This window comes from Ctenopharyngodon idella, chromosome 21 (genome assembly GCF_019924925.1).
Source record: "Ctenopharyngodon idella isolate HZGC_01 chromosome 21, HZGC01, whole genome shotgun sequence".
NCBI lineage: Eukaryota > Metazoa > Chordata > Actinopteri > Cypriniformes > Xenocyprididae > Ctenopharyngodon > Ctenopharyngodon idella.
The window spans coordinates 27,152,429-27,165,766 of record NC_067240.1 but is presented as its reverse complement, the minus strand read 5'-3'; the positions used below and the strand labels follow the sequence as shown (position 1 = coordinate 27,165,766).

General features: G+C 36.3%; 1 protein-coding gene across 1 annotated transcript in view; it reads right to left on the bottom strand.

Annotated features, from left to right (window-relative positions):
* pdlim4 (PDZ and LIM domain 4) overlaps positions 1-5,741 on the bottom strand; it is a 44,638-nt gene extending 38,897 nt beyond the window's left edge. The window contains exon 1 of the mRNA XM_051877924.1: positions 5,578-5,741. Within this exon, the coding sequence (XP_051733884.1) occupies positions 5,578-5,670 (93 nt within the window). The 5' untranslated portion in view covers positions 5,671-5,741. The remainder of the gene's footprint in view (positions 1-5,577) is intronic.
* Positions 5,742-13,338: the final 7,597 nt, after the last annotated feature.

Sequence of the window (13,338 nt, the reverse complement as noted above, 5' to 3'; positions counted from 1 at the left end):
ATCTTGATTTACCCTGCTGAGAAAATTACTAGCCAGAAAGAACAAGTTATGTAATGTGACCTCACTGTTTTGGCCAAAAAAAAAAAAAAAAAAAGCCAAGCTTTACAGTGAAAAACATTATACATATATCAAATATATACATATATCAAAACTTGTCAATGTAGAGAGAATGATGAGGAGAAAGTTTCACTATAGTCAGGATAAAAATATGAGCTTTATGTTCATTAAAATCGTTTATGATTTCAATAGGAATTCTATGAAACCCCACATACACTAGGTTGCTGATTAATAATGGTTCACTGAAAACTTTGATTTGGAAAACATTGAACATAAAGAGTAAAAAATGTTGTTTTCAAGGTAACCAGTACCACCATTTAATAAGTGGTTCACAACAACCTAAAATATTATGAATGTTGAACAAGCCTTCAGTGTACAATAGTGTTGTCAAAAATATCAATATTTAGATATGTATCAATACTGAAATATCTGAAACTGTTCCAATACTCCTATTCTGCAGTATCAATACACTGATACCAGCTGTGCATTCTGACTCTCTCTTCTCTCGGACGGTGAATTGACACACACCCGCCTCCTCTCACTCACTCAGCTCATTCACTCTGGTTGAATAGTGCTTGTATTGCACATAATTTTACTCATTTTTCGCATGTTTTGCGCCCCACTAAAAGCACACACACCACTGATCGTACATAAAGCCGCCTCTCAAACAGCTCACGAGTACCAAATTAACTTCTTTTCCGTGGCTTGTTGCACTTAAACAGTCAAATACATACAAAATTATGCCAAAATGCCCGTCTTGCTGGGTATTCAAGTAAATACAGTCAGTTTTGAAATAAATAGTTGAGAGAAAACGCATGTTGTTTAACAGTATATTGGATCAGTGCATAAGCTCTTAAAGTGACAGCAGCCTAATAAAATAGAAAATCACTCACTGCTCTTGACTGACTGACTAACTTTTGTAACTTTAATTGTAAACATTAATCTGTATTACATTTTTACAATGAAAACTATCCAGTGTTATTTTACATTTGAGCACTTTCATTTCTGTAGTATTTCTTACCTGAATACTACTGTTAGACCCACCCGAAAAACTAAAAAAAAAATGGTTATTTCATTTGTCTCTGTATTATATTGTATTTATTTGTGCTATCATTTGCAATTTGTTTATTTGCAACACATCTGTTATGACTGTATGACTGTTTACTTGTCTCTTTTTTTTTAAAACATATTTCAGTGATTTAAATAAAGCCTGTGCGTAAGCTATTACAAAATTTACCCACATCTGTTTACTTTACCTTTGTGATAAAAAAACAATAAAAGGAAAATCAAGTATTACTCTCAAATTCTTAATTAAAAAATTAGTATAGAGCAGTTGTTCTAAACCAGTTTAGTTTCAGGATCTAGATTTTATACTGGACATCAAGTGAAGTACCAACAAAGTAACAAAGTTGCATACCATGCAAAATCAATGAGTTCATGCTCTCTTTGTGGTCAGTACCAACCATGTTTAAAACCTGTTTTTATTGTAAACTGGGACATATTTTGGTTTAACTTGTGTAGTTTTAGTCATTGTTTATCAAGAATTGGGGCACATCATGCAACCTGTCCATGCTGGCATCTGCCCAGTTTGCATTTAAATACCGTAGAGTTTGATTGTTTGATTGGCATTTTTGCATTGTTTTTCCCCTTCTGTCCGTGACCCTGTCAGAACAGAGCAGCAACCCATTTTTTTTCAATTACAAACCAGAACTCACCAGTTGAGGACCACTTATATAGAGTATTTGAATGGACACAGTGTAGCTTGGCAACATGCCCGTGACGCTGTGAACTTTGATGAATCCTGTGCTTCAAAATCTCCTAGTTGCTACTTAATCTCATTTTGAATAATGTCACATGGCTTCCTGGAATGTGGCTGTGTTACAAATGCAGAGCTGAACGACAGTGGACAATGAGTTGCAGCCTGCCAGCATTACTGCATGCCCTTACAGAGCAATAACAAGAGGAAGGCCCTGGATGCAATAAATCAGCCCTGTGAAATCCCCGAGGGGGCCAGTCAGACATTAAAGATTAGCAGAGTAAATATGTTTATAAGACACTGCATGTCTAACTGGTTCAGACAACTTTAAAGTTTATCATAGGAGTGAAAAAGAGATTCTTATTTTCTCAGTAATTTTGAAGTGAAGATTTGGCAAAGAGTAGCGAAAACATTGCACCATTCTGTTTTCTGTATGACATGGGACTGTGAAATCCTGCGAATGGATGGACACATTTGTCAGTCTAGACAAGTGCTGACAATTTGTTGTGTATTACACTTGGCAATGATTCAATGAGCTTTTACCTCAGCACTTTCACATTCATCAGGAAAACACCAAATGTTCAACCCATTAGCTCAGCAGCAGAAGTGTTTTACGACAAGCCAATGGTCCAAGGTTGTGGAGATCCTAAAGGATTAGGTCACTTCAGAATTAAAATTTCCTGATAATTTACTCACCGCCATGTCATCCAAGATGTTTATGTCTTTCTTTCTTCAGTCAAAAAGAAATTAAGGTTTTTGAGGAAAACATTCCAGGATTTTTCTCCATATAGTGGACTTCACTGGGGTTCAACGGGTTGAAGGTCCAAATGTCAGTTTCAGTGCAGCTTCAAAGAGCTCTACACGATCCCAGACGAGGAATAAGGGTCTTATCTAGAGAAACCATCTGTCATTTTCTTAAAAAAAATAAAAATTATATAGTTTTTAACCACATATGCTCATCTTGTACTGCTCTGCGATGCACCACGCATTACGTAATCACATTGGAAAGGTCACACATGACGTAGACTGAAGTACCGATCCAGTATCTACAAAGTGAATGTGCAAAGACTAAGTAAAACAGCCTTTACAAAAAAAGGTAAAACAACAATGTCAGTCGAGAAAATGAGATGGAGTTTTTCTGGAATGTTTTCCTCAAAAAACCTTAATTTCTTTTCGACTGAAGAAAGAAAGACATAAACATCTTGGATGACATGAGGGTGAGTAAATTATCAGGAAATTTTAATTCTGAAGTGAACTAATCCTCTAAGTAACTGAAGAATTAAGCACAATATCTCCATATTACCACTTTATCTCCCATATTGTCTGAATGTCCGCATTCATTTGACTAAAACTGCACATTGGATTGTGTTTAAACTGTTACCTCTTTTCCATTTGGAGGTTTTCCACTGGCAACAGGCAACTTAACATCTGCAACCCTAACAGACACTTTCCCTAACAAAACCTGTGGTTGACCCATTAATCTCAGCATTTACTGGGAACTCTGTCCACAGGGCCAGATGGAAGCCTTCATAGGACGTGAATGCAAGACAGAGCCTTACAGCGGTAGTTTCACTTTACCAGATTCAATCTCAAGCCTGTGGTGCTGATGAGCCTTTCAACAGCTTTCAGTAAAAGCTGCTATCTTTACATGTTGCAGATGTTTCTTCAGCCTGCACAACACGAAAACGCAAGGTTCTAACTCTGGCTACACTCTAAAAAATGCTGGGTTATGTGTCTGTGAAGTTTCAGCTCAAAATACCCCACAGATCATTTATTATCGCTTGTCAAATTTGCCCTTATTTGGGTGTGAGCAAAAACACGCCGTTTTTGTGTGTGTCCCTTTAAATGCAAATGAGCTGCTGCTCCCGGCCTCCTTTCCAGAAGAGGGTGGAGCTTTAACAGCTCACGCTTCGGTTGCTCAACAACAACAAAGCTGGAGAGTCTCACGCAGCCAAAATGAGGATTGTCAGTAACGGTGTTCAGCCTTACATTGTTCAAACCGGAGTCGACACTGATGGAGAGACTCAGGAAGAAGTTACAACTTTTAGAATGAAACTGGACGTTTCTGAACGGTTAGTGGATAAATTTATGTAGTTGCTGTGGAGTTGATTCAACTCATCGACTAGCATGTGCCGTCATGTTAATCTTTTGTACGAATCCAGCGTTGAATTGACCCTCATTTGTGAAGCAGTTCGGAGTAAATTGACGGCATGGCAACAACACTCTACTACAACAACTCTTCCTCTTCTCTAAAGCAGCCCAACATGACCCCACTCCCTTTGTTGTGTGTTCTCGGGGGCGGGTTTATGTAAATTTTGGAGTGTGTGATGTCACCAACCCGGGAAGAAGCTCGTTGTAGTGGAAACAGGATAACAGAGACAGGTTGATTACATTTTAATTACTTTTAAATGTTTAATTGTTACTTCTAAAATGTTTGTTAAACAAGTTTAAATGTAGGCAATATTGTATACATTGTAAGATCGATATAAAATGCTGTATTAAGAACTGTATTCATTGAAAATAAAGGAAGTTGTCATGTAAACCAGTGGTTGTGTGGAGTATTTTACAAAAGTTTGGAGAATTTAAGTTAACCTTTAAGTACTAATTCAAGTATGAAGTAAAAAATAAGCTAGTATTATTGTAAAAATGAATAAAATCTACAACAACAACCCAGCTTGCTGGGTACGATTAGCCCAACATGAGTTCTTCATGGGTTCTTATTAAATCAGATTAAATGTAGGAAATATTGTAAACATGTTCGGGATTAAATTAAGAACCTAAATTGGGTTATTTTTAATCATGTGTTGGTGGTTAGATAATTCGTATAAGACTTTTAAACATCTGGAGTTTTTAGCAGTTCCAATAAACAACCAGAAAACTGTTCCTGTATCTACTCCATCCATTCATTGACTGGATGGGTGGATGGATGGTTGGAGTAGACTAAACATCCATGACCATCTTGTACCACAGATAAAGCCCTGACTGGCTGTAAAGATTAATTGGTAAAAACCAGCTGCCATTTCTCTAAAGCAATGCAAGTGGAAGGCAGTCGAATACGATTTCTTCTGACATAGGCATTTACTGACCACAAATGTGCAGAAAATGATAGGGTTTGTCCAGCATGATTCAGCTTTTCATTCATTTGAGAAGCATCGAAGTCAGTGCCCAAAGGAAAGTGAGATTACTTAAATATCTCAAATATTTCTCCAAGACATCAGTTAGATTAAATGGAGACTTCTCCTTAAGTCTCCGGCATATTTTTCTCCTGAAAGAAAAAAAAAAGGTCCAGAACAGATCTCAACATTTATCCTTTAAATTCTTCCAAGGCCAAATTATCTGACCATTGCTATCCACATGAATTTTACAGATATGCTCAAATAATATGTCAACAGTTGTCTCAATTTTTAGGAGATAGCGTTGATATTTCAATGGGACAGAACCAAGAACTCAAAGTTTAAGTGAAATAAAAATATTTTCGTTACAGAGAGTGGAAGACAAATGCGAAGACATCATTTGGCTGAGAAGTAAAGGCTCGGTCACTGTTTATAAGCGACTCTCAACTGACGCAGCAAACACGAAAAAAAAAAAAAGAGTTCCTCTAGTTCATCTGCCTTCAGAGAAGTAAACCCACATTTAGAGAAGTTAACCCAAATTTTCATCTTACATCGCGACAATGAAATAGCACGCCGGTTGTAAGGGGGCCATCGCCTCAGTCGCATTGAGAAACAGTCCATCATTAAAGAGAAGAATAAGAAAACACGTACTCTGGAAATGGTGAGCGGTGTGCTGAAGTCCCGTCCACCCACCAGACGAAAACCCCACGGCGAGGGACCGGTGAGAGTCACAGTGTGAGACATATTTGATTCAGACAGTATCCACAGCAGAAAAACTGCTCTGTCCTCATTCACTCTTTAATAAAACTAGTGCTGACGAGTGAGGAGGAGCAACTCACAGGGGTTTAGAGGGAGGGCCAGCGCCGCTATGACAACCATACACAACTAACAGGGACCGTTCCCATAACTTTCACTAGCGTTCTTTAAAAAGTTATGTGAATGTAGGAAAAAAAAGTTTTTAAAATAATGTTTATGGAACGTTTTTATAACGTTATTAATAGTTAATATACGTTCTCGTAATGCTGAGTGAAAATGTTTTAAAACAACGTTCTTGGAACGTCCTTATAACGTTATTTGTGCTTGATGAATGTTCTCATAGTGTTGAGAAAAACGTGCTTAGAATACATTCTCAGACCGTCCTTATAACATTATTTTTATTTGTTAGGCTAACTGTTTCCATAATGTTATTATTTTCATAAAACTTTCTGAGTACAGCGTTAAAGGTGCGATGTGTAAAATTTGAGAGGACCTATTGACAGAAATGCAATATAATATACATAACAAAGTTTTCAGTGGTACATAAAGACCTTACATAATGAACCGTTATGTTTTTAGTACAACCCGAATTCCGGAAATGTTGGGACTTTTTTAAAATTTGAATGAAATGAAAACTAAAAGACTTTCAAATCATATAAGCCAATATTTTATTCACAATAGAACATAGATAACATAACAAATGTTTAAAGGGAGAAATTTGACACTTTTATCCACTAAATGAGCTCATTTCAAATTTGATGCCTGCTACAGGTTTTGAAAAAGTTGGCACGGGGGCAACACATGGCTGAAAAGGCAAGAAATTTTGAAAAGATTCAGCTGGGAGAACATCTAGCAACAAATTAAGTTAGGTTAATTGATATCAGGTCTGTAACATGATTAACTATAAAAGGGATGTCTTAGAGAGGCAGAGTCTCTCAGAAGTAAAGATGGGCAGAGCTGTGAAAGAGTGCATAAAAAGATTGTGGAACACTTTAAAAAATAATAGTTCCTCAACGTCAAATTGCAAAGGCTTTGCAAATCTCATCATCTACAGTGCATAACATCATCAAAAGATTCAGAGAAACTGGAGAAATCTCTGTGCATAAGGGACAAGGCCGAAGACCTTTATTGGATGCCCGTGGTCTTCGGGCCCTCAGACGACACTGCATCACTCATCAGCATTATTATGTCAATGACATTACTAAATGGGCCCAGGAATACTTCCAGAAACCACTGTCGGTAAACACAATCCGCCGTGCCATCTGCAGATGCCAACTAAAGCTCTATCATGCAAAAAGAAAGCCATAAGTGAACATGGTCCAGAAGCGCGTCGTGTCCTGTGGGCCAAAACTCATTTAAAATGGACTGTTTCAAAGTTGAAAACTGTTCAGACGAGTCCAAATTTGACATTCTTGTTGGAAATCACGGACGCCGTGTCCTCCGGGCTAAAGAGGAGGGAGACCTTCCAGCCTGTTATCAGCGTTCAGTTCAAAAGCCAGCATCTCTGATGGTATGGGGGTGCATAAGTGCATACGGTATGGGCAGCTTGCATGTTTTGGAAGGCACTATGAATGCTGAAAGGTATATAAAAGTTTTAGAGCAACATATGCTCCCCTCCAGATGATGTCTATTTCAGGGAAGGCCTTGTGTATTTCAGCAGGACAATGCAAAACCACATACAGCAGCTATTACAACAGCATGGCTTTGTCGTAGAAGAGTCCGGGTGCTGAATTGGCCTGCCTGCAGTCCAGATCTTTCACCTATAGAGAACATTTGGTGCATCATTAAATGAAAAATATGTTAAAGATGACCACGAACTCTTCAGCAGCTGGAAACCTATATCAGGCAAGAATGGGACCAAATTCCAACACCAAAATTCCAGAAACTCATTACCTCGATGCCCAGACGTCTTCAAACTGTTTTGAAAAGAAGAGGAGATGCTACACCATGGTAAACATGCCCCCGTCCCAACTTTTTTGAGACCTGTAGCAGGCATCAAATTTGAAACGAGTTCATTTTGTGCATAAAATTGTATAAATTTCTCAGTTTAAACATTTGTTATGTTATCTATGTTATATTGTTAATAAAATATTGGCTCATGTGATTTGAAAGTCTTTTAGTTTTCATTTTATTCAAATTTTAAAAAAACGTCCCAACATTTCCAGAATTCGGGTTGTACTTTAGAATGAGCCATTTCTATCTCATACACCGTGGGTCCCCCCTCCATATCAAGTCGCCATTATGCGCCAGCATGTTTCTACAGCAGCCCTAAATGGACAAACACTCTACAGAGTACGTTTCGTCACTATGTTGTTCTTCTTCTAAATCGTTCGTGTTTTTAGAGGCAGCTTGCATCGTCACTACGTTGAATACGCATGAAGTAGTAGTAGTCGTCTGGTTTATTAGAAGCAGAGACCGTTCTTTGTTAGAAATAAGAAGAAACCTCATTGCTTCACACAAGCTACTCTCTGCTCTCTCAGGCGACGATATGTTGGCCAGACGGCCACCGTAGCTTCTCCGAAAGGGAGGGGTGCGAGGGGTGTAGCCGTTAGTTGCATTTCGCAACCTCACCGCTAGATTCCTCTAAAATTTACACATTGCACCTTTAATGGGACGTCCTTATGATGTTCTTTTTATTTGATGAAGGTTCTCATAACATTGAGTGAAAACATTCTTAGAACAACATTCTCGGAACGTCTTTATGATGTTATTAATATTTGCTAAATGTTTTTGGAATGTTTGCATAAAACATTGTGAGAACAATTTTAATGATATGTCCTTAGAGTGTTATTTGTCATAAGTCAGTTTTTTGTATAGTGCTTTTCACATTGTTTTAAAGCAGCTTTACATGTTATAATGTTTATAATATCTTAAAGGATTAGTTCTCTTTAAAATGAAAATTACCTCATGATTTGGGGTAATTTGGCAATTTGGAAAACGCAATGCGTTTGTGTAAGAAAAATATCCATATTTAACACATTATAAAGTAAAATAACTAGCTTCTGCCAGACCACCTTCCGTATTCACCATACGAAAAATGTTTCGTAAGTTGAATAGGGAAGGCGTAGGACGCAGTGTAAGCGTTTTGAACTGCGAGAGGCGTTACACTTTCTTCGTAAGTTCAATACGGAAGGCGGTCTGGCGGAAGCAAGATATTTTACTTTAGAACTTGTTAAATGTGGATTTTTTTTTACACAAACGCATCGCTTCACTTCAGAAAGCCTTTATTAACCCCCTGGCGCCATGTGGAATATGTTTATGATGGATGGATGCACTTTTTTGAGTTTCAAACAGGTGGTTTCTGTGCACTGCCATTATAAAGCTTGGGAGCATCAGGGTGATTATTAATATAACTCTGATTGTATTCATCTGAAAGAAGAAAGTCATACACACCTAGAATGGCTTGAGGGTGAGTAATTCATGGGGTAATTTTCATTTTAAAGTGAACTAATCTTTTATCTTCATGCCATTTAGTAGATTCCCAGCTAACAACCTTCTCAGAACTTTGGCTAACGTTCTGGCAAGGTTCTCTCAAAGTTAACAAACTTTCTTCCAGTAACAGTAATAGAACATTCGTTCAAAGTTCTCTGGTCTTTAAAAACGTTCTCAAAACGTTAGCACAAAAACATTATTTATACATCATTCGTGGAATATATATTTTGGAATGTTTTAGAATGTTTTACTTGTTTGATCATTAAAGTGAATTGAAGAGAAGAGAACATAAAGTCACAATACACATAAGTAACAAACAATGAATGCAAGTTGTATATCAAATATACAGTCAAGTAATACACTGACTTCACTGAACCTAATGCATTACACTAAGCAATCATGGCTTTGAACTTGCTCTTCTGTAACAGCATTTCATCTGATTCTGAACTAAATTCTCTCATTGTATTTCTATTACTCACTACTCTGTGCATGCGCTCCATTCCACGCCATTTTTAAACCAAACATCCAGAGTCTGCAAACAACCATTACACTCTAGTCTAAGGTGTATGGTTTACATGTCTTGTTAAAATTGACTTGTGTGCTGTCTAGTTGTATGTGTCATATGTGGATGAACATTCACTAATCAGAATGAATTCCAAAAGTTTTTTTTAATAATCCAGGAGAATACGCAGAAGACAAATCAACAGTGCATCATCTACACAATACAATTGATGATTCTTGACCAAGAACTAAGGAAGCTAAAGGTTTAAATACACAGAGTAATCAACAGAACTACGAACAGATACATACCTCATTAACAACTATGGAAACTAATAATGATCAGGTAAAACAGGAACAAAGAAAATGAAACCGAAACACAATGAAACTGAACAGACAAAAGCATAATCATGTTTGAGTTTGTGTTCTTTTTCCCATGTTTAACTTGGTGGGGTTGTGTTTTTGGTTTAGAAAAACATTCTGAAATAACGTTTTCATAACATTTCCAAAATGATAGAAAGGAATGTTCCTCTAACGCTCACATAAACCAAGCAAAAACGTTCTGGATGTTTGGAATGTTTAAAAAACATTCAGAAATAAGCGTTTCATAACTGTCAGTTCTGTTATGTTTTATCTGTGTTTGTTTTACAATGAGCTGGTTTTGCTCTGTTTTCTGTTTCCTTATTCCCGCTGTTGATTTGTCTCTTGGTTACTGATTGATTAGTTTACACCTGATGTTCATTTCTTTGATTAGTTTGGTCTGTTTAAACTCTGTGTTTTGTTCAGTTCTTTGTCCATTCTCGTCATTACTTTGCTGGTTGTTCCATTCAATTTAAGAGAAAGTTATCCTAGAATGTTTTATTTCTTTTCAGTTTTGATAATAGAAGACTACTGCACTTAAATTCAGCTTGTATCCTGCTGCAGCCACGTGACAACAGCTATGTTTCCATCACCCTGTTTTATGCGCATTTTGAAGTATCGCATCAGAAAGGAGTGACAGAAACACCACATTTTGTGAAAAAAATTGCAAAAAAAGGTTTTACGCTTACTTGAGGTGGTTTTGTGCGAAAAAGAGTTAATACGAATAATAAGAGACGGAAACACATTTGCCAAATAAATTCTGACGTAACGAACATTAAACCCATGTGACTAATCGGCTGTTTCTGCTGATGGTGTTTCGTTTATTGTTGGTTACTAGGTTACTAATACCACCGTCATCCGCTCAAACAACTTGGAAATGCACCTAATTCACTTTTTTTTTTTTTTTGCTAACTTTGAAAAGATTCACTTCACGTTTCACTGGAAACTCCGCTAATAAATTAATGGGAATGTTAGCAAACCATTATAAGAACATATTTTTGTTAGTTAGGTTGTAGGCTATCATCAAATAAGCATACACATTATGCAACTTTGTTTTGTTTGTCTGTTTTTTGTTTGTCTCTTTTTTTAGAGAGAGAGAGAGATTTAAAACCCAACAAAACAGCTCAGTTCCTTTTAAACTATAGAAGAAAAACACAATAGACTATGTGGCATTTTTCCCATTGTGGCATCATATACACTTTGACTTGTTCCGTCTTGCTCAAAACCTCAAGGAGACTGTTCACTGTACTCAAGACAATACTTGTGTATCAGACAATTGGAAATGCCAGCAGTATTCATATGAATGAATCACGGCATATTGAACCAACATGACCAACTTGAGAAAAAAAAAGATATGTCTTTTTGGTCACAGTACAATAAAGCAACCAATCCCTACATGAGTAATCCTCCTCTTCATTTGATGGTTTGAACATTTCAAACATCAATAAAAGGATAAAGGTAAATTCACCACTGTTTGTTTCTCAGTAATCAATTTTCCTTGACATCAGCTTTTCAGAACAATATTTTTCCAAACAACTGTCCAAAAATTCTAAGTTAATCATTTGCTTTACAGTATGAGAATAGGTGGAATGGTAATGTAGATTCCCTAACCAATTAATGAAGTCAGTGAACATATTGGAGAAAGTTTGACTGTTTAATTCATGCTGTTAGCATAACGCTATAAGGTATATTAGTAGCAGATGTATTTGCAGGTGACGCAATGTCCAACCACGTCCAACTTCAGAGTACGGTATATGTGCTAGGGAGAGCTGTATGGAATAAGAAAACATCAAATGTGGGGCTATTCAAAGGCTTTTCATACTTCAAAGTTGAAATTAAACATTTTCACTTCCCATGATGAATAATATAAACTTGTGTTTGACAGATGGTCCTGTTTAATACTTAATAGTGTTGTGTGTCGAAAAAAGGAGTTGATGTTGGTCACATATGCAGAGCAAGTGAATAATACTCTCTGACAAACAGCCTTGGGCATTTCATCGGTTGATTCTATGGTTCCTACCTCATTTCCACCTCATATTTACTGCATTTTAAATTTCCCTTGACTTCAGTGGACTGAATCCTGGCTCTGTTTTGACAGTGCAGGCAGCTTTACTATCATCCAGTATTCAATTTATACTAGCCTTCGGCTTGAAAGACAGTAGATACAAGTGCCTTCTGTCATGGCAAACTATGTGAAAAAGAAGTACACTTAACTGCATGTTATTTACAATTAAATATAAATGTATTATAGTTTAAATTGATATTAAATGTAATTAGTTTAACCACTTAAAGGACTTAAGTACATCATTATGGGGTTAGAATTGTTCTGTTATTTCAAATAAATAGATTATGATCCACAAAATAGAATGAGAACCACAAATATATGTTAGGAGTTTCACAAAAATGAATTAAATTTGCAAATAAATAAAATAGTAACACAACTCTGCCTGGCATTCATTTGTGAATCGCTTCCTGTGCATTTGTGGATTTTGAAACATTTCTAGCATCAACACATGCACACAAATCCACAAATAGTTGGACTCCTCCCACTGTCTGCTCAAACTGATAACGGCCACATTGCGCTGACCAATCATACACTGTAAAAAGAAATTATGTAAAATCAACAGTAACTTACTGGCAACAAATAGCCAGCAAGCTTCTTTACAGTAGTTTTAAGCACACTGTAAGATAAAGTGCATCATTATTATACTGTTATTTTTATTTATTTATTTTATTTTATTTAATTGTTACTCTATATATTCAATAACACAAGCTTTATTGAGGTTTCATCTTTTACATTTCATAGCTGAACTTCAATAAAATAGAATTAGCAGCATATTAATCATATTTCATCAATGAACAAAATACAATTATAGCCATACCAGTAAAATCACAGTAACACATTGTGCCAGTGGAAAATAAATGTTGGAAATATAAAAATAAAAGTTTGAAGAGTTACTTCAAACCTTAAAGAGTACTTAATTAGTAACAGTATACAACAATAACCATCGAATACATATTGTCTTAAAACTATAGAATCTTGTTTCTGCCACTAAATAAAAAAATTTAAAAAAATTAATAATTGTGACTTTTTTCTCACAATTCTGACTTTTATTCGCAATTCCGAGTTTCTATCACGCAGTCAGAATTGCGTGATATAAAGTCAGAATTGCGTGATATAAAGTCAGAATTGCGTGATATAAAGTCAGAATTGCGAGAAATAAAGTCAGAATTGCGTGATATAAAGTCAGAATTGCGAGATATAAAGTCAGAATTGCGAGAAATAAAGTCAGAATTGCGTGATATAAAGTCAGAATTGCGAGAAATAAAGTCAGAATTGCGAGTTATAAAGTCAGAATTGCGAGA